Raw genomic sequence first — 22,785 nt, forward strand, 5'->3', positions numbered from 1 at the left:
AAGGCTGGGTATCTGTATAAAAACTGTGATTACGTCTGAAAAAGGGCTTTATATAATACATTTGATAGATTTTTAGGGCTCTGCTGTGACACTACTTGGTACTTAGGTCGACTATGACCGCTGTTTATCATCATGCTCATTAGAACGTCACTCTGCCTGATTGTCTTGAGCCATGTAGAGCTGTTGTAGGTCTCTGGGATGAGGGCGTAGCATGGGGAAAGCGGAAACTCCTCAGGCCGAATACAAACCGCCCGCAATGAGGAGAGTGTTCACCATTTTGATTTACCAGGGTTAATCTCGGTCACAGGAAATAAAGGCAGACACGTTAAAAAGAAATGTAAGGATCGGGATGAAAACATCCAAAACAGGCCAGCAGCACGTAAGTTGTCTGCTAACTGTCGCAGTGTCATCTTACCAGCCAGAGCCACACACAAAGGTGTTATGTGCATTCACTTGTTTGAGAATGTGCATTGGGGCTGCGATGTATGTATTTCATCATTTATGTGCATAACCTATTCAGCTTTGCATAGTCCTGGCACTGTTTGTTTGTGTGTGTGTGTGCATGGATGTTTCACATGTGGGTCTGTGCAACCGTATTTGTGGATAACATTCTGATGCTATTGCATTCACCAGTCTCAACGACTTGAGCGTTCGCAGCGGCCACAAAAACAGCTGAACGGAATCACTGTTAATACACACCAAAGTCAACTCTTTTCATGTGGCAGAAGCTGAGCAGCTATCTGACCCCGAAGATAACAAGTAACAAAAATGAATGAAAGATATCTTCATCTACCACAGAAAATGGTGCTATTTCATGAACAACAAAAGCCACCTTACAAAAAGACAGCTACTTCAAGAGCTACTGTGGAAGTCTTGGTTGCAGAACACAGAGAGCAAATACAAAAAGGAAGGTTTTGAGTGAGGAACAGAAGCTTTCAATTTGCAGTGGTCTCTTAATTTTAAACCTTTTGTTCCTCACTCAAAACCTTCCTTTTCAACTTTTTTGGAAAGGAAAGAAAAAGGTGCAGTGGTCTCTTAATTTTTTTCAGAACTTTCAAATTGAGAAAGTTGAAAATGTTTAACAGATAATGTTGGTACTGTAATCATGATCATACTATCAGTATCCTTAGTCTCCTGTGAAGACCTCTCTGGAGCAAATCTGTTTGGGTACTGTATCATGTTAAAGCAGATGTTTGTATCTCCAAGTTAAAGTACGGTGGTGCCACTTTCATATTGGTCCCCCATGACAACAAGGCCTGACAGTGGGAGTTTAGTGCCTTGGCAACAGCTTTGGGGGAGCTCTGTTGCCGTGGTGCGGTATAGTAGAATCTCCCTGTTGGCTTTGAGAGGTGCCAGTGGAGGGTTATAATCATCTGACAAGAATGTAGGGAGAGTTAGCGTTTGTCAGAGTGTACCAGATACATGCACAGCTGCTTTATCTCTTGTGGGAACCAACAGAATCTGTCAAGACTGAATCGGGAGGGTAGGATAAGACCAGCAGTAGTTCCCATGTTTGGGCTTTTTCTCAGACAAATCCCAATTTAGCAGCTAGCATCTTTGGAATGTTGGACATAGATGGACATTCGGCCAATAACTTGCAACAGCAATGCAAACAAAATGCCTTTAGAACACCAAACTAGTGGCAACTGAACTGCCATCAACAACAAAAATTGGAAGAATTTGCTCATAAACCTCATACATTTTGAGTATTGAAATCCATAGTTTTCAGATGTTCTGACACCACTTAACCAGGAACTGGAAGAAAAGTAAAAACAAGCAAGGCCTTCCCTGAAAAATACATTATCTGGTTGGCAGCATTTTTTTGCTCCAAACCTGAATATATTATTCAGCATTTATGAGCCCTTCAGAGATGTGCAAGTCACCCATGCCATGTGCACGAATGCACCTCCATACCATCACTGATCTTGGCTTTTGAACTGTGCACTGAACAAGCCACATGGTCCCTCTCCTCTTTTGCCCAGGAGGACACGGCATCCTTGATTCCCACAAATAATTTCAAATTTTGATTTGTCTGACCACAGGATAGTTTTCCACTTTGCAGCAGTCCATCTTAAATGAACTCAGGCCCAGAGAAGGCGACAGTGTTTCTGGATCTTGTTTAGAAATAGTTCTTCTTTGCATGGTAGAATTTTAACTTGCATTTGAGGATACAGCAACATACTGTTTTCATAGACCACGGTTTTCGGAAGTGCTTCCACAGAATGTTTTTAATGCAGTGCTGCCTGAGGGCCCTAAAGTCACAGCCATCCAATATTGGTTTTCGGCCTTGTCCCTTCCATACAGAGATTTCTCCAGATTCTCTGAATATTTTAATGATATTATGCACCGTAACCTCAGTTGCAATTTTACATTGACAAACTTTATTTTAAAATTGTTGCACTATTTGCTTGCTCAGTGTTTCAGAGTGGTGAACCCCTTGCAATCTTTACTTCTGAAAGACTCATCCTCTATGAGATGCTTTTTTTATACCCTATCATGTTACAGATTTGTTTCCAATTGAGCTAATTAGTTGTGAGATGTTCCTCCAGGTTTATTTCTTTGTATTATACAACTTTTCCATTGGTGAACCCCTCCCCATCCAAAATTAAAAATGACCAACAATCAGCTAAAAGCACAGCGAAGTGATAAAGGAAGTGCAAGGAAACTAAAACCAGACCTCAAATGAGTATTCCCAATAATTTTCTATGTCTTCAGTTGTACAAAACAATATCTATTTTGACAACATAAAGCAGTTACATAGTAAGTTTTATAAAAATAAATCAATAAATTACTTACATTCATGTTTGATGTTTTCTGAGTCCAAGAGCACATTTATTTTGTGGCTTTGCATGTACATTTCTTATGAAATGCATTTAACGTACCAATGTACTGCAACTGTAGTTGGTGGTTCAATTCCCTCATAGGCATCAGGCTATAAAATCTTTTTTTTTTTAACCATTTGACCGTATAAAAGACATCTTTTTGTGTTTTTACATGCGCTGAAATCCCCCAAAACTGTTTTCACAACACTTAAAAACATACACCAACTTTGGGTGTTTCAGAGTACCTCTTTTCTGCTTACAAAAGGGGTAAAATTCATTAAAACATCCCCTAACACCAGATCTTAGCTTATGTGTATTACTTCATAGATTCATTACACAATCAGGGTATTTTGAGTTTTTCTAGAACTATATGGATCTATGTTTTTGTATGTGCTTATGTGAACAGGTAAAAAAAACTAAGAACAACAAAATGCTTAGATACAGTGTCTTTGCAAAGTATTCAGCCCTCTTCACTTTCTCTAAATTATGAAATTAGATTTATTGAAAATGAATATCAGAAACTTCAAAGGGACCACTCATAATTTGGCTAATATCATCACTATGGTGTATCATGGTGGTGGGAGCATCATGTTATGGGGATGCTTCACAGAGGCATGAACAGGGATACTAGTAAGTATTGTGGAGCAAATACAGATAGGTCCTTTAAGTAAAACAGATCTACTACAGTCAAAATTATGATATGTTATGTAATTTATACTATGTGTGTATGCTGTAAATAGGTACAAATGATAGAGCCAAATATAAACCATAACTATTTCCTAAAATCCTGGAACTGGACTGATTCCTTTGAGAAAGTTATTATTATAAGTATCGTTTTAGATTACATCTTCATAACATCCTTTATATCTGTAGTATTACATTGTTATTGTTACAGCTCAACCTACTGTTATTAGTGCGACACACTCATGTCTCACACATTGCCATAGGCAATGAACGAAAGCACAAGCCCACATATATGCGTGCGCGCACACACATACACAAATGAAAACTTTCACACATTTACGCACTCACACAGCAGGGATTCTTATGCGCATTGCTATTTTTAGCTGATTCATTAGAATTGCAATGATTATTCAATTCCATTTAATGTAAAGGAAATATAATATGTGCATATACTGTATATAGGTCAAAACAATATTCCTTAAAAATCCTACAACTGAACTGATTCAAAGACTCTACTAAAAATAGAAATGTGCATGATGAATCCCTGCTGTGTGAGTGTGCGTAAATGTGTGAAAGTTTTCGTTTGTGTATGTGTGTGCGCGCACGCATATATGTGGGCTTGTGCTTTCGTTCATACGTGCTAGCGCGTACATGCACTTGTGTGTCTGCAGTTTAAAACTATGCATGTGTGTGTGCATGTGTGTACTTGCAAGCAGTCATCTGTTTGCTCAAGTCACCCTGGGGTGTGACATGTGCACCCGGAGAAAGCATTGCAGTGATGAAAAGTTGTTTCCACACATTAATTGGGCCACTTCGTTAATTATTCATCATCAGTACACACATCTAGCACCCCGTACAAAGTACATTTTCGGGATAAATACTAAAATGCTTACACCATTTTCTGTATCTTATGTCAATGTTTCTAGAAAGGGATATCAATAAAATACGTTAGTCAACAACGTCGGAAAATACTAAAGTTAGCACTTTTGGACAATTTCATTTGTTCAGTAGTTCAGGCAGGAAACATCACCTATTAGTTCAACAATTTTTTGGAGAATTCGTGTAGAGCAATGTACATGCAATGTCTTTTGTGGCATTAGGTTCTGCTCCTGTGGGATAACTCATTGACATCACATGATCGTTTATACGATACTACCAATGACATCATCATAATATTATTAATAACAATTCCCATAGGCAATGAGCACGGTACATAGTACCGATCCCCCCCCACAAAGGAACATAGCACCATTTAGGTGGAGGCAGGGCTGGTGGGTGGATTTGACCTGCATGCTAGGACGACCTAGCATATCAGACTGAGTGGGTAACCTGACGTTTAAAAAGACAGGCAGTGTACACTCACCTAAAGGATCATTAGGAACACCCGTTCAATTTCTCATTAATGCAATTATCTAATCAACCAATCACATGGCAGTTGCTTCAATGCATTTAGGGGTGTGGTCCTGGTCAAGACAATCTCCTGAACTCCAAACTGAATGTCAGAATGGGAAAGAAAGGTGATTTAAGCAATGGTGTGAAGAGGGAAAAACATCCAGTATGCGGCAATCCTGTGGGCAAAAATGCCTTTTTGATGCTAGAGGTCAGAGGAGAATGGGCCGACTGATTCAAGCTGATAGAAGAGCAACTTTGCCTGAAATAACCCCTCGTTACAACCGAGGTATGCAGCAAAGCATTTGTGAAGCCACAACACGCACAACCTTGAGGCGGATGGGCTACAACAGCAGAAGACCCCACTGGGACCCCACTCATCTCCACTACAAATAGGAAAAAGAGGCTACAATTTGCACAAGCTCACCAAAATTGGACAGTTGAAGACTGGAGGAATGTTGCCTGGTCTGATGAGTCTCGATTTCTGTTGAGACATTCAGATGGTAGAGTCAGAATTTGGCGTAAACAAAATGAGAACATGGATCCATGTTACCACTGTGCAGGCTGCTGGTGGTGGTGTAATGGTGTAGGGGATGTTTTCTTGGCACACTTTAGGCCCCTTAGTGCCAATTGGGCATCGTTTAAATGCCACGGCCTACCTGAGCATTGTTTCTGACCATGTCCATCCCTTTATGACCACTATGTACAAATTGGTTTCTTGAACATGACAATGAGTTCACTGTACTGAAATGGCCCCACAGTCACCAGATCTCAACCCAATAGAGCATCTTTGGGATGTGGTGGAACGGGAGCTTCATGCCCTGGATGTGCATCCCACAAATCTCCATCAACTGCAAGATGCTATCCTATCAATATGGGCCAACATTTCTAAAGAATGCTTTCAGCACCTTGTTGAATCAATGCCACGTAGAATTAAGGCAGTTCTGAAGGCGAAAGGGGGTCAAACACAGTATTAGTATGGTGTTCCTAATAATCCTTTAGGTGAGTGTATAAATCAAACAATGTTATAGGATAGATCTGACGGATTACATCATGGGGCCATTTGAAGACAAGCACTATGTATGCTCAGAAAACAGCAAAACTATGCATATTTTTAGGGCAAAACAAATGTTTCCAGAAAGAGTATGAGGCCTAGCATGTTTTATATTAGTATTTCTACTACAATTCCTGCATTAGTAAGTAGTCTTGGTCCATTGGTTCATCATTGTCAATGATGATTGGGTTTGTGTGTATTTGATATTAGTAATTTATTAATGTAAAATTTAATTGTAGTTTGTTTTTAAACAGGTAAGTATGACTTAGAACACGTTCTCATTTTCAGCAACCATCTAGGAGCAATTCGGTTTTTTCACCTTGACAACTCAGGGATTCAATTCAGAAACCTTTTGACTGGTCTGATGCTTTAACCACTAAGATAAAATTGTATTGATATATATTTTATTTAACCTTGAGACCCAGAGTGTCTTTTACAAGGGAGCCAAGAAGGCGGCAACAGTCAAAACGTAATCCAGGTAAAAGACATACAATAAAACATCATACTGTAACAACATGATGCAGCCTAAAGAAAGCATTTACACTCCTTTAAAGTTTTCAATTAATTTAATGGTACTAATATATTCATATGTATCACAAATTGTAGGCTATTCCATGTCTCTGGAGCACAATAGCGGAATCCAGTCTGTAGCTAGTGCTGTAAATATCCTGAGGATTTTAAGTGGCAAACATCTAGAGGATTGTGTATGGTAACTGCTTGTGTTGAAAGAGATTAGTCTTGATAGGTAAAGAGGGAGTTTACCCAAAAGGGCTTTGTAGATGAACACATATTTTTTACTTCCTACGCATATCTAGCAAGGTCCAACCAACCATTTGGTATATGGTGGGTGAGTGACTTGGTATTTGTAACGAAGCGTAAGGATGCATGATAAACAAAGTCCAGTCTCTGCAAAATAGAAGAGGCTGCATGTATATACAGAAAGTCCACATAATAAATTACAGAAAGAAAAGTGGCTTGAACAAGCTTCCTTCTAACCCTAAGTGGAAAACAAGCCTTATTATGGACATACAAACCCAATTTCTTCCCAAGGTTGTCTATGTGAAGTTTTAAGGAAAGTTTGTCATCCAACCATATACTTGTAGGATGATACTTTTTCAATGGATAAGCATTCAGATCAGGCATTTCTTCTGTTTTGTTTTTTATATTCAAGAACATTTTGAGACCACAAAGAGAAGCCTGTAATGACTTTAAAGCAGTCTGGAGCTCCTTAATAGCCTTATCCAGGGAAGGAGCAGATTCATATACAGTGGGGAGAACAATTATTTGATACACTGCCGATTTTGCAGGTTTTCCTACTTACAAAGCATGTAGAAGTCTGTAATTTTTATCATAGGTGCACGTCAACTGTGAGAGACGGAATCTAAAACAAAAATCCAGAAAATCACATTGTATAATTATTTTAAAATTAATTTGCATTTTATTGCATAACATAAGTATTTGATCACCTACCAACACGTAAGAACTCTGGCTCTCACAGACCTGTTAGTTTATCTTTAAGAAGCCCTCCTGTTCTCCACTCATTACCTATATTAACTGCACCTATCCACACACTCAATCAAACAGACTCCAACCTCTTCACAGTGGCCAAGACCTGAGAGCTGTGTAAGGACATCAGGGATGAAATTGTAGACCTGCACAAGGCTGGGATGGGCAGCAGGACAATAGGCAAGCAGCTTGGTGAGAAGGCAACAACTGTTGGCACAATTATTAGAAAATGGAAGAAGTTTAAGATGATGGTCAATCTCCCTTGGTCTGGAGCTCCATGCAAGATCTCACCTTGTGTGGCAGCAATGATCATAAGGAAGGTGAGGGATCAGCCCAGAAATACACGGCAGGACCTGGTCAATGACCTGAAGAGAGCTGGGACCACAGTCTCAAAGAAAACCATTAGTAATACACTACGCCGTCATGGATTAAAATCCTGCAGCGCACGCAATGTCCCCCTGCTCAAGCCAGCGCATGTCCAGGCCCGTCTGAAGTTTGCCAATGACCATCTGGATGATCCAGAGGAGGAATGGGAGAAGGTCATGTGGTCTGATGAGACAAAAATAGAGCTTTTTGTTTTAATTTCCACTCGCCGTGTTTGGAGGAAGAAGTACAACCCCAAGAACACCATCCCAACCGTGAAGCATGGAGGTGGAAATATCATTCTTTGGGGATGCTTTTCTGCAAATGGGACCGGACGACTACACTGTATTGAGGGGAGGATGGATGGGGCCATGTATCGCGAGATCTTGGCCAACAACCTCCTTCCCTCAGTAAGAGCATTGAAGATGGGTCGTGGCTGTGTCTTCCAGCATGACAATGACCCGAAACATACAGCCAGGGCAACTAAGGAGTGGCCCCATAAGTAGCATCTCAAGGTCCTGGAGTGGCCTAGCCAGTCTCCAGACATGAAAGTCTGTATTGCACATTGACAGCCCCGAAACCTGAAAGATCTGGAGAAGGTCTGTATGGAGGAGTGGGCCAAAATCCCTGCTGCAGTGTGTGCAAACCTGGTCAAGAACTACAGGAAACGTATGATCTCTGTATTTGCAAACAAAGGTTTCTGTACCAAATATTAAGTTATGCTTTTCTGATGTATCAAATACTTATGTCATGCAATAAAATGCTAATTAATTACTTACAAATCATACAATGTGATTTTCTGGATTTTTGTTTTAGATTCCATCACTCACAGTTGAAGAGTACCTATGATAAAAATTACAGACTCCTACATGCTTTGTAATTGGGAAAACCTGCAAAATCAGCAGTGTATCAAATACTTGTTCTCCCCACTGTATAACTGCATCCTCTGCATATAGATGGAGCTTTACTGCTTGCCACCCATTTCCCACTTCATTCATAAAAACTAAGAATACAACAGGGGCTAAAATAGAACCCTGGGGCACATCTTAAATTATATCAAGAAAACTAGACTTATGATGGTTAGCATATACACACTGTGTCAGATGAGTAGTTGTTAAAAAACTGTTTACTGCCTCTTTCACTAAAAACAATGTTATATAGTCTAACTAGCAACTATTCATGATCATCTGAATCAAATGCCTTTGATAAATCAACACACATGGCAGCCCAATGGTTTTTCCATCATTCAGAGAAGAAATGCAGTCATCCGACATGCTTGCTGTTGTTTGTCCCATACTAGCCCATGAGTAGTCATGTGGTATGACTTCCAATTACACAACAGGAGTCATTAGTCATGTGGCATGACTTCCAATTACATAACAGGAGTCATTAGTCATGTGGCAGCGGGGAGAGTTACTGGAAATGACATGATTCAAACATTTACGCTGCGATTAAGAATGTATGGTGAAGGCTTGACTGTGCTGCTCTATTTCAAGCGTGTTCCAAATATGAAATAGATGAGAGAGTGCATCGAGGGCAAGCCGTCTTATTCTCTTCATCCTCTAGCATCCTTCCCCCGACACTGGTCAGTGCACCTCTCCATCTCTTCAGATCGGTTTTACACTCGGGTTTACACTCATTCGTAGAGCTCATTGTCCTTTCAAATCTGTTATATCTTTTTTGGAATAAATATCTACAGTTGCCTCAGCAGCACCCACAGGTCATAACCAAGGAGAAAATGAAAAGCTAGGCCACTCCAGGACCTTAACGTGCTTCTTGAGCCCCTCCTTTGTTGCCTTGGCCGTATGTTTTGGGTCATTGTCATGCTGGAATACCCATCCATGACCCATTTTCAATGCCCTGGCTGAGGGAAGGAGGTTCTCACCCAAGATTTGATGGTACATGAATCTAATTGATTGATTGCTTCTGTGGACAGTCTTTTATACAGGTAAAAAGCTGAGATTAGGAGCACTCCATTTAAAAGACACCTGGGAGCAAGAAATCCTTCTGAGTGAGAGGGGATCAAATACTTATTTCACTCATTAAAATGCAAATCAATTTATAAGATTTTTGACATGTGTTTTTCTGGATTTTATTGTTGTTATTCTGTCTCTCACTGTTCAAATAAACTTACCATTAAAATTATAGACTGATAATTTCTTTGTCAGTGGGCAAACGTACAAAATCAGCAGCGGATAAAAAAAATTAAAACCTCACTGTAGCTAAAGCTTTCAAAATATGGTGGTTTGTCAACAGAGGCTCTTCCTCTTCAGTAAAATTATTTAAACAATGTAGCATGTGGCCCAGGGATGTCAACTGTAAAGGCTGCAGCAGTGAATGCAAATGTACTGCTGCAGCAAGGGTTTGAATTGACTCTTTCAGCAAAAAGAATCGGTGTCTTTCAACACTTTCCTGTCCCATAAAGTATAAGCATATGCTGCAATGCCTAAAAAAATCTTGAAAATAATGAAATATAATCTAACTCTCACTCTGGATAGCAGTGTTTGTGAAATTACTAAATGTAAAAATAAAAACAATAACACTTAATATACGTATACTTTGCCATGAAAACATACTGTAACATACTGAAGTGGACTGTTTTAGAATAAAGGTCTACAGTTGCCTCAGCAGCACCCACAGGTCAAAACCAAGGTGAAAATGAAATAAGCTTGGTTTCCATTTTACTCTAGGACATACACAGGGTTGTGGTTAGTGGCCCTCCTGCCAAAAAGCAATATACTATCAGCAAGTTATCACCTAGTTCCTGATTGAGCAGTATGATATTAGGGCAGTTATGTGTTGTCCTGCTTTCTATACTTTTCTCCAGCAGTTCTTAATAACAATTGATAGAGCCCCTGGTTTAGCTCTAAACTGTCTGAGCTAGTCCACTGTTAACAGTTCGGCAAATAGCTTTTGCCTCCAAAAGCCCCCCTAAAAGAAATCTCTTCAGCATGAAAGCAAAAAATCTGCAATACAAAAGCAAGATTTTATAAATATGTATTTTACAGCCAGAGATTCTTTTGACACAAAATACTGAAATATAAATTAATCATCTCTGCTACATTTAGGGGGTGACAAGGTTGACCCTGACTGTTAGATGAATATATCAATCCTATCAAGTTGCCTGGTCAACAGATAACCCACCATCTGGACTTCACAGTGTTTTATCTGCAATGCACCATCACAATACGTTTTTTTTTTACTATTTTGGAAAACACAATTACATTCAGTATGAATATATCAGCATTGCTATTGGTCTTTATCGGTTCTCAATTACGTTGAGTGTAAACTTATGACAAGTGCTGTTAAGCCAAACGTACGTCTCCGGAATTACTTTATATAGAACTACTTTTTAAACCACAATTACATTCAGAATGACCATAAATTGGTGCAGAAATGTTCGCTATAAACATATGCCAGTGCTATTGCTTCTTAAGGACTAGCTATTACATTGCCACTTAACATTTGGCTATTATGTTGTTAACGCAATCAATTCAAAATTGAAAAGGCCTTGTTACGAATAACATTTACAGGTAACAGTTAAGGTTAACTTGGGCTTAACCTCCTGAGACCCTGTATCCACATATGAGGACACTATGCTTCAGGCTTCCTGCACCATGTTCTTCATTCTGCTGTGCTGGTGCATGTAACATGCATTACTTATTGGTCTTTGAATACCTCTCTGGTACTGACAAATGCAGTAGACACTATGATGTACAGTACATAACACTTTGACTGCATATGTCATTAGCAGTTGTGCCCTTATTTGCTGACACGTTCAGGCATTGAAATGCACACACACTTAGTGCACACACACATACTCACACTGCAAATTAGTACATGTTCTGTTTTGATGAAAACAGTTGAAATGAACAGTTTTCTACTTTGTTACATATTGGTGACTTTATTGTGTTATGTAGTCAAATAAACCCAATGTCATCCTATTTTATTTTTTAAAAGTATTTCCTGTTCAAAGACAATGCTTAGATATTATACTCATCAGGTCCTACTGATCCCAAATGGCTAAGAGAAATAAAAAATGCATACATTATCAAACCTCCCTCTTAGGGAGGTTAAGGTTAGGCATCTGATTAAAAGGCAGCTGTGGAAACGCCCGCCCGCCAACCAACCGAAACCACAACACCCTAGCAAACATCCACAATATAATATATATGTTCATAACTGCCCCTAGCGGACGGTTATTTAATCAACCAACCGAAACCACAACACCCTAGCAAACATCCACAATATTATATATAACGGTTATTTAATCAACTGTTATTTCATCCAATTTAACCATCATTTTAATAACAGTCAAATAAAAAAAAGGACCAACAGAAGAAATAAGATGTGCATATCTTCCAAATCTCCCACACCAGTGGCGGCTGCTGGTCTTTCAAAGAGGAGAAGCAAATTTTCGGCCTATATTATAACCCTCTGGTGGTCTTCATTTGTAGTGACACTCAGGGTCTTTGGGGTTTTTTGGACCCCAGACAATAACATTTAATTTTGTAACAGAACAATTGTATTTTTTACAAATATATTTTTACTCTGTTTATTAATGGCTTCGCTAAAATCAGGTCGACAATATTAGCACTGTCTGCCATCGTGCACAGTCTGCCACCCGCGTAAGACGCTAGCCTAGCCTACTACTGTATATGAATGAATGAATGAACAAACTATCTAAAAAATAAAAATTAACTTTGTAAAACTGAAACAAGGATTGTGGTGTAGCCTATAATTGTGTGAAATGTATGATGCAAATCGGCTAGCAATTTCGCCAAACAAATATCAAGAAATATTGCAGCAGTTTGTCTTTCGAATACACTTGAGAAATCTGCGATGGGACTGAGCGCCAAATAGCTTCAGTGACTTCTTATAGTACAGACCGCTGTCAGTCAAAAGGAGATGCAGTTTGACAGACCATCAGATCCTCCAATCATCATGCGGAAGCCCGGAGTGGGGGCCAGCCCACTCCTCATTCACCCCCAGAGCGCTAAGCGTCCGTGGGCGGGACATAATCGCAGCATTTATCCAATCACTGTCTACTTTCGGAGCACTGAAAACTTCTAACCAGCCCCATTGATGTCAATGGAAGCTCGGCTTCAACAGGGAAATGCACTGTGACGCTGCGTGATTGTATGAGAAGAAAATCGAGTCAGCCGACATGATTCTGAACAAACTAGTTTTAGAGATGAACGTGTTTTAACACATTTTTTGTTAATAAAATGTTTACACAATAGTACATATTTGAGCATAATTTTTTTGGACATTATAGGGGACTTTAAGACTTCCCTTGCAGTCTTAAAGAAATCCCCACTGTCCCACACCTGCTGTAGAGTTTATGACGAGTCAAGCCTTTCGTTGCAAACTGGACCTTACAAAACTGAGAGGGCAGACCTTTAGTGGTCTACTTTCCCACACTTCAAGTCACCAGCCTTCACTGCCATCTTTGTTAGAGTATTATCCCTCATTCTCCTGTCTGACTGTGTAGCTGCATGCTGTGGAGTTGCCCAGCAACAACCAGAGTGTTGACTGCAGAACTACATTAGCATTGTCAGAAACGTTACAAAAGAAGGTAGAACATCGCTGATTCGCCGTTGGCCGAATTGGTTGCAAGGGGCTGTAAACGATATGTTTAATGAAAACTGCTGCACCAACCAACAATCCCAAATTACTTGGGTCAACCGGTGCTGTTGCAACAGGGGAAGAATTCAAGGCCAAAACCCAGAAATATGCATCCACAGTCAATTGGCAGTTATTGGGAATAACGTAATAGTTTACCCCACCTTAGTCTCCACTCCAAATACTGAATCAAATCAGAATGCTCCTTGGAAATTCCACGCCCCGTCTTCGCTGTAACACATCTCATCCATTCTCCCTAGCTGTCAGCGTTTGCACTCTTTGAGGTATAGACTGCGTGTGTGTGTGTGTGTGTGGGGGGGGGGGGTGCATACAGTGTGTTTATATATGTGTGTGCATTCCCCAACACGTGCATGCATGGCTCCTCTATGAGTAATGCACTACCTGCCCCTCGGCCCGGGAGGCCGTCTCAACCCTGTGACAAATGAAAATGCTTCATTAGTATCAGTGTGGCGTCTTCACCCGGTGGCTGGGGAGGTTCAGGAAGAGCTCAGTGGGGTTTCTCTGGGATTCCACTCTGGAATTTATAATAATGCTGCCCTCTCCCTCTCCCTCTTTCTCTCTCTCTCCCTCTCTCCAAAAAAGCTATAAAGTCAAGAACATGAAAAAGAGAACTGAAGCCTGGTGAAACCTCCCTCCTCAATGGCAGTGCCAGGGGCTATTTCTGTCCCCTACATAATAACGTGCTGAAAAAATATGCCCTTGTGCATAGTGTTTGATTGTATAAATGTATAACTAAGTGCTGTCTGGGAATCGTTACGCCTTTCATCAGGCTGTCCTTGTAAATGAGAACTGGTTCTTAATTGATTTACTGGGTAAATAAAACAATGTTAGTAAAAAATATGAGAGTGAGAAGAGCAAAAATGTCGTCAAAAGCCCTTGTATGTAAAGTAGGCCTATGTCAAATGCTAAGCTCTACCTCGCTTAAGATATAAATCACCATTCTAAATGTAGTAGTTGGCCTTTCCAGTAAGACAGCCAGGGGCTCTCTTGATGTATGCTGTGATTAATGGCTGCTTTTATTGTGTTAAATCGAGGAAAGACCAGACAAACTCTAAACATCATATTTTCCCAGCGTTCTTCCCGCATTATAATCCAGACGAGAAACACAAGCCCTCTGAAAACAAGACCAGGGGGGACGGGGGGGGGGCGGGGGGGGGGGGGGCACAGAACCGAACTAATCCTCCCCCGGGCCGGCACAACGTCGGGGGGAACGGCTTCAAGGAGCCGCCAGCGGCGACGACACAATGCAGCATTTACATGCGGACTCACGTGATGATGAGCGAGGTGGTGAACAGCAACGTGGTGAGCAGGCCCCGTTGGCAGTCGGCATTCTTCCGCTGCCGCTGGTGCATCTCACCGCCGCAGTTGTTGCAACAACGGCACAGACAGAAGAAGAGGCCGACCGCGGGCATCAGGACAGCAAAAAGCAGGCCCAGCACGGCGCACACCACGAACCCGATCTCATAGTAGATGGCCTGGAGGGACGGGGGAGATTGGGGAGATGAGGGGAGAGAGAGCGGGAGTGAGGAGAAAGGTGGAAGTAGAGCGGGAGGAGTTGACAGCCCTTGGCAGACGTTGGCAACTCTTAACCTACACGGCGAGCTGAAGATCTTGGCCGTGTTTTACGGTGTGGAGATGCTGTCCTCAATGTCGGTGCCAAAGGTGTGACAAACCAGTGAGCACAGCACAGTGATGCCTACTGAATCAGTGTGATTTGGACACTGTTCAAATGATGGCATGGTTAATACCATAAACAACGTGCACTCACAGGAAACCTACCATATTGAAGGAAAAACAATATTTTATTTCAATATTCTTTTTTAAACATGAACACAAAGTTATGTAACAAATCATAAGATGATTTGATGATTTTGATATGTGCAATTAGTCAAAGGAATATGGGACTAATTTTAGTGAAGTGCCAAGCAAAAATTAGCCTAATGCTACTTCAGAAATGGAAACAACTTCACTTAGTGGTGGTAGTGGTGGTGGTATCTAGGAGAGATGGGTTAGCGGTTCTGCCGACAGAATTGAGCACTTTAGAAAACCTCAGAATTGAGCACTTTGGGACATCCTTGAGAGCTCTTACTGGGCTAAACTTCACTCTTTGGTTTGTGCCACCTGTGCTATTAGGTGGTCCTCTCCTTAAAACCTTTTTTATACATTTTATGTTACAAGATAAAATTGGTTGTCACAGAACTGGCCCCTTAATGATGATTGTCTAAGCATGTTATGTAACAATATAAAACACTCCAAATCAACACAATATTGTTCAGATTTTTTTTTTATATTTAGTATTCACATTTAAACCATGCTGTTTACTTTCACTCAAGTAGTATGTAGAAATAGGTAAACTAACCTTTTAAAAGCATACAAACATGTTGGTTATGATGAACACAGTCTCTCTCATGTAATGCTACTTCTCAGCTAATCTCCTCCTAGGATGTTACCTGTCACAACGAAGTTCAATGGGCTGCTTCGTTATGAAAGGATCAAAAGAGGCCTCTATCAAAACATCTGAATTTCACTGGCTCTTCTAAGGCAGCCCCTACTGGTTCACTCTAATCTTAATCTTCTTAATAACTCCATGAACCTCCTGCTCAGAAGACCTGCTGCTTTGCCATTTATCACTCAGGCTCAAATCTATTCTGAACTTGCTCAGCCCACCTCCTTTCCTCTTCTGCTCATTTCAAAAACTTTAGGCAAAAGTTCCTAAATCTCCGGCTGTTCGGTTAATCCAACTTCCAAAGCTACTATTGGCTAAGTAAGGCTCCCTGGGTGAGAGTCTTACAAAAAGCCCCCGTGCCCTGGTATCTGTTTCTCTGCACTATCAGATACTTTTATTAGAATGAACAAACCATCCATGTCTGACCAGTTCTTCGACAGCTTGGCCATTTAATCGACTCATGCATGGCTTTGTTTGTCTTTGTTGAGGCTTCTGCATGGCCACTACAGTCACAATTAGATAGACGTTTCCGTCAAACACTTCCTGCATCTGTTTGAACAGGGTGGCAACTAGCCAATGGCAAGGGCACTTGGTGTGCTTTTATGCTATGTGATCAGATTCATTCTCAAGGTGAATATTCTAATGGGGCGGCTTGCTACTGTCTTGCTACTGGCATACGTTCAACAAAGAAAGAAAATACACACAGCCGTTCGGTGCATAACAAGGAGAGGAAAAAGAGACTTCCATACTTCTCCTGATAAAGTGCTTTAAATGTGAAATGGGTGTATCACAGGATGATTTTAGTAGCAGTTGACGGTCATCACTGACCAGTTCTTAGTTACCATCACATATATAATTCCTTGATGCAGTTTGAAGACTGCTCTTAACATAGTGGTGTGACATATGATGATACCAAGCCTTTCCTTTAATTGAAAACACCTGGTAAATTGTTTCCAGCAAGGAATGTGATATATTGTATGAGGGCCATTATGAACTGTGACTACTGAATATATCACAGTGGTGGTTGAGGTTAGGGCTGTGCCAAGTACTCGGACAAAACCATTCTGTACAGATATGGATAATATTCCAAATATGACTATTATACAACTATTTTTTATTATTACCTTCTATTGGAAAAATAATATCTTCTGTTGCAATACACAACTCTGTCTTTATAAAAACTGGCTAGCTGGGTTGTCAAGAAACGGTAGGATGATTGGATTAGACCAAGCACGAGGGGCTCCAGTAAATTGAAAAGGTCAAAGCATATCCCCAATCTCTCACCAAACAAGTTGTGTAAATCAGACTTCCTAGTTGGCTAGGCTTTGTTCTAGCTGTTGATATTTTTGTATTTTTAGTCAACTATGTTGAGACCATACTATTGTTTTTCCTCCGTCATTGCAGCATTTTTGTTACCTACTTTGTCAGTCATAATTCTTTTGTCTAGTCGTTATATAGTGAGCTGAGCGCATGCTTCTTAGCCTGTGTTATTTACTGTATTCCCACCCGGGCTTATAATGGAACCATCAGTAGGAAACAATATGACAAATGTTCATAGTTAATTTCGAGCATGAGTGTCTGGAAACAAGTTAAGTTAAAGCACAGTAATGCTCACTTGATTTATAGGTTTTAAGTACATATAAAGCGCACATCCAGGTTTTCAGATTACAAAGAAATAAATGTACAAGTACAAAAAGGGATCAAATTAATGTTATAAGCGATATAAGCATGACAAGATAGACACATCCCTTATGTTGATGGTGTCGCGGGAGAGAGTATCTAGGGTATTAATTTGAGTTCTTGCCACATCAGCAGAACTAGGGCTGGAATGTGGCTCAGCGGGGCAATAGGATAGGATTTTGTATGATTGGTAACAGCGTCTCCTCTGAACAAAAGTGTTGTAGTGGGAAGACTTTTAAAAGGACATTATTAACATTTAAACATGCTGACACAATCTAAAACATAATTTCTATCTCCACAAATTAAATAACATAGGCTGTTGATAAAGGTTTGTACAAATCATTTGAATATTTTAAGCCGTATATGCAACTACTAAAATGTTAAAATAATATGCATGATCCACATTATCAGGTATGCTATTACTAAAAGGCGCAGTTGTGCTCAAAGGTTTGCATACCCTTGGAGAATTTGTAAAAAAGTACCATTTGTAAAGAAAACATGAGTGAGCAGGCAAAACACATCTTTTATTTCTTATGGGATTCACATTCAACTGTAGGTCATAACAGAATGGCACAATCATGAAACAAAACATGGCCCCTATTCAAAAGTCTGCATACCCTTAGTCCTTAATACTATGTATTGCCCCCTTTAGCATCAATGACAGCATCTATGAGTATGCAAATGCCTCCAGGTCATGCAAAGTCTTTGGTCGTCTTGCATGAACCGCACGTTTGAGATCTCCCCAGAGTGGCTCGATGATATTAAGGTCAGGAGACTGTGATGGCCACTCCAGAACCTTCACCTTTTTCTGCTGTAACCACTGGAGGGTCAACTTGGCTTTGTGCTTAGGGTCATTGTTGTGCTGGAAAGTCCAAGTGTGTCCCTACACAGCTTTCATGCAGAATAATTGTCTGTCAGTATTTTCTGATAACATGCTACATTCATCTTGCCATCAACTTTCACAAGTGCCTTTAGAGCTCACACAACCCCAAAACAACAGCAAGCCACCACCATGCTTCTCAGTGGGGATGGTATTCTGTTCACTATACGCCTTGTTGACCCCTCTCCAAATATAGCGCTTATGGTTGTGACCATAAAGGTCAATTTTGGTCTCCTCACTCCAAATGACAGTGTGCCAGAAGCTGTGAGGTGTGTCAAGGTGTTGTCGGGCATATTGTAACCAGCCTTTTTTGTGGCACTGGTGCAGTAAAGGCTTCTTTCTGGCAACTCGACAATGCAGCTCATTTTTGTTTAAGTATCGTCGTATTGTGCTCCTTGAAACAACCACACTGTCTTTTTCCAGAGCAGCCTGTATTTCCCACAGGTAAGGTTACCTGTGGGTTTTTCTTTGTATCCCGAACAATTCTTCTGGCAGTTTTGGCTGAAATCTTCCTTGGTCTACCTGACCGTGGCTTGGTATCAAGAGATCCCAGAATTTTCCACTTCTTGATAAGTGATTGAACAGTACTGACTGGCATTTGCAAGGTTTTGGATATCTTTTTATATCCTTTTCCATCTTCATAAAGTTCCATTACCTTGTTACGCAGGTCTTTTGATAGTACTTTTCTACTCACCATGGCTCAGTATCTAACCTGCTCAGTGCATCCACGTGAGAGCTAACAAACTCACTGACTATTTATACACAGACACTAATTGCAATTTAAAATGCCACAGGTGTGGGGAATTCACCTTTAATTGCCATTTTCACCTGTGTGTGTCACCTTGTGTGTCTGTAACAAGGCCAAACATTCAAGGGTATGTAAACTTTCTATCAGGGCTATTTGGGAGATTTCTGTTATCATTATGATTTAAAAATGAGCAACAAACAACTATGTGATAATAGATGGATTCATATGATCACCATTCTTAAATAAAATAATCCTTATATTTTTGCATGATCAGTCATATTTTCAGAATTTCACAATTTCTGCTAGGGTATGCAAAACCTATGAGAACAACTGTATCAGCAATTACTCTAATAGGCTAATCATTAGCTAGATCCTAAATGTAATATTGTAACTAGTAACATATTGATTACTTTTATCTCCCCAGAAATGTTTCATAAACAGAGAAAATAATGTAGGTCTATCAGGTAGGGTAACTTGGGGTAAAGTGTCCCCTGGGCTATTTCTTAAAGAAACCACTTCATGTTACAGATTTCCCCTCAAAACGTTCCCTGCTTTACATTACTATCAAAACATAACCTCTGTCTCATCTACATTATTTAAGTTACTCCCCCCAAAACATGTAGAGTAGGTGTGGTGTTTGATCCCAAGTTACCCTATAGTTGATCTGTGTTAGCGCGAGCCCCATTCTCCCCAACAAAGTCACAACGAATTGTGGAGCAGAAGTGTTTCCCATGCTGCTGCTAAAAACTCTGGTTAAATATATTGCAGTTCCTGATTCAAATCGGAAAAAATATAACTCCAGAATCCCTCTATTTTTCAACCAATGCCATGAACTGCTTTCCTCGATTTGCAATATTAATTGTTGCCCATTGTGTTCCAGAATATATGTTTTCTCAATCTGGATGTGTGAACTTAAATGAGGGGAATAATTCTCTCCCAGACTTGTACATTTAAAGACAACCATTGCAGCATCTTCAAAGTGCACCTATGCTGATGTTTTCCATGTATCATATAGCTGAACTGATTCTGTGCCATATTTACTGTAAATTAGTTAAACGAATGCAGTGGAATCACTGACTGGTATGATAATATCACATAGAACCTACAGCACAGTACAGGAGCCCATATAAACCCAATTATTATATCCTGAGTGCTATACAGTAATTTGAATGGATTTCCAATTATGCCCACTTAACATAAGTGACCTGGTTTCCAAAAGCCCAACCCCAACGGGAAAAATGTGTCAAGCAATATTATCATTTTCTTTTTGATATCTTGGTCTCTTGTTGGGAGATGTCAAATAACCACATAACAAACAGATAAAGATGACAGATTCCCTCATGACAGAATCATCCTGAGAAAGACTACATATATTCAGTCAGATAACCCGATTCAATCAGCTGAGGTATTTTTGTAGTTGCTGTATCTTTTCCCATGATGTACATCGGGATGTTGTCATCGCAACGTATAACATCATTGCCAACCAGTTTTTACCTGCTGGGTCAGTTCATTAGATGTGATGGCAGGGTGAGCTGAAGGAGTGCTAGATGGGAAATGGGTAAATGTGGAAGGACTAAAACCATACAAGTTGATGGTTGCTAAATGAGGCTAGGTAGTGTGCAGACTTTACCTTGAGTGTCAGCACAATGTTCTCTGGCTGAGGGTTGCCAAGTCAGATGAAGAAGGCATGCAGAAGACAAAGGCAACGCAGAGTCAAAAAAGGACAAAGCCATACAAACAAAATATGTGGATGGAGCAAAAAAATATAAACTTAAAATGTACATGCATATTCAGACAGTTTTGCACAAGGCATAGTCTTAAATGCTTATTATTGCACATTCATCGTCGTTTCAACATTTTGAAGTGCTATTGACTGGAGGCTTCAAAACAGTTTGATCCTGATAAATGAATAAATCAAGTGCTGTCTGCAAACTATCAAATCATTTTCTTCTGAAGATTCAGGAGAAGCCGAGATCTTCAAAGAAAGAATGTCGTTAATTAAAGTTTGTTATTCAACAAAAAACCAACAGATTTTTCCTTCTGTTTGCTTTCATACACAGTGCCAGAAGCAGTTAATTTTTTTTCTGTGTAAGCACGTTGGCTTCCAATAGTAATTAACATATTGCTTAGAATGGAAGGGAAGCAGCTAGTTTTGCAACATTTCAAATACTCTTCATTTTTCTATCATTACAATATGAAAAGTGAAATCCTAAAATCTATGGACAAGCTTAGACAAACATAAAAGCATACACACACTTACCTTCTGATACTCTGACTGAATGGCCCCGAATTTATCTTTAGCGACTTCAACAACTAGATCTGAAATGACATGGAGGAAACAGAGAGTGAGGCCTCTGTGCTGCAGTACACAGAGGAAAAGCGTTCTGAATCATTTTCAAATACACTATATCCAAAGAAAGATATTTACACATGTGTAGGAAGAGAAGAAAAAAAAAATCGATGCTTAAAAATCTTTTTATCAATAACTTGCAGCAAGATTTCTTTGTCCTAGACATTTCTTTCCCCAGGATAATACCTATTCTATTTTAGTGTAAAAATCCAAAAGTGTTTAATCATGAAGGCAGATGACCTTAAAGTTAAAAACACAAACATATTGATTGAATTTTTAACACTTTTTTTCAGTGAATGTAGGTGATTTTGCCATGTCCCAATGTGTTATTCTGTTAATCAGCTTCTAAGATAAATGTCAGGCATAAAATAATAAAATGTACATATGTTCCTTTATAATTTTGTAGAGCTAGTTAAAATCACACTAGTCAAAAAGTATTTCCCCAGTAATTTTACATTTATTATTATATTTATTATATTTGAAACATTGTGTGTACCTGAAGCATGTTCAACACTGTTACTTTGTGGTTCTCTTTTAATTAAAAAGCAGCTACCCACAGTGACATCATATTTTGGTGGTATACAAATGTTTTTGGTGGGCGCAAAGCTAAGAAGCTACTATATCTTGGTTCAATCAATTTTTCAATGATTCATGATGTTAGTTTGATGTTAGTCTGCATGTCTCACTCATATTTCATAAATATAGGCTATATTACAGAAAATGTATGACGTTGTATAATCCTAAAATATATTTTTGTACATTTTAGTAATTTAGCTGAAGATCTTATCCAGAGCTACTTAATGTAGTGGGGCTTCAACAACCTTTTTTGCCGGACCGCGTAAGCGGAGCCAGCTAAGAAGAGCGAATATCTCTTACTGACTGACTGAGTCACGACCCCTTGGACTTGTGAACTATAGGTCCAGAGTTCGAATCTCCTCGCAGGCAAAGCGAAGTGCGCATTGTGAATTATTCCATTTGACGATAATTTTGCTGGCTGAAACTGTATACGGTTATATTGCAACAGTTTCTGGCATTGAAAGGTTCATATTTAGTCTCGCTAGCAATTGCTAAATTATTATGATTATTCCTTGGAAGTTAGTAGATACTAGTAACCCTATTACTCGCTAATAAGCTGTTAAACCGACCAGTGGCAAAAGCAATACAGTTCATAGATGCTATTGTAAACTTAATAAGAAACGTTGGATGGAGTCTAGCGA

General features: G+C 39.8%; 1 protein-coding gene across 12 annotated transcripts in view; it reads right to left on the reverse strand.

Annotated features, from left to right (window-relative positions):
* Positions 1-22,785, reverse strand: part of prom1a (prominin 1a) — a 102,669-nt gene that overhangs the window by 50,876 nt on the left and 29,008 nt on the right. For 8 of the 12 annotated variants that reach the window (XM_034291755.1, XM_034291754.1, XM_034291763.1 and 5 more), the window contains exons 2-4: positions 21,479-21,537; positions 20,849-20,875; positions 14,734-14,939 (exon numbers count right to left, since the gene is read on the reverse strand). In XM_034291755.1, the coding sequence (XP_034147646.1) occupies positions 14,734-14,939; positions 20,849-20,875; positions 21,479-21,537 (292 nt within the window). The remainder of the gene's footprint in view (positions 1-14,733; positions 14,940-20,848; positions 20,876-21,478; positions 21,538-22,785) is intronic. The other 4 variants (XM_034291762.1, XM_034291757.1, XM_034291760.1 and 1 more) reach the window with 1 other exon arrangement.

The sequence above is a fragment of the Esox lucius genome, chromosome 4 (assembly GCF_011004845.1).
Source record: "Esox lucius isolate fEsoLuc1 chromosome 4, fEsoLuc1.pri, whole genome shotgun sequence".
Classification (NCBI taxonomy): Eukaryota; Metazoa; Chordata; class Actinopteri; order Esociformes; family Esocidae; genus Esox; species Esox lucius.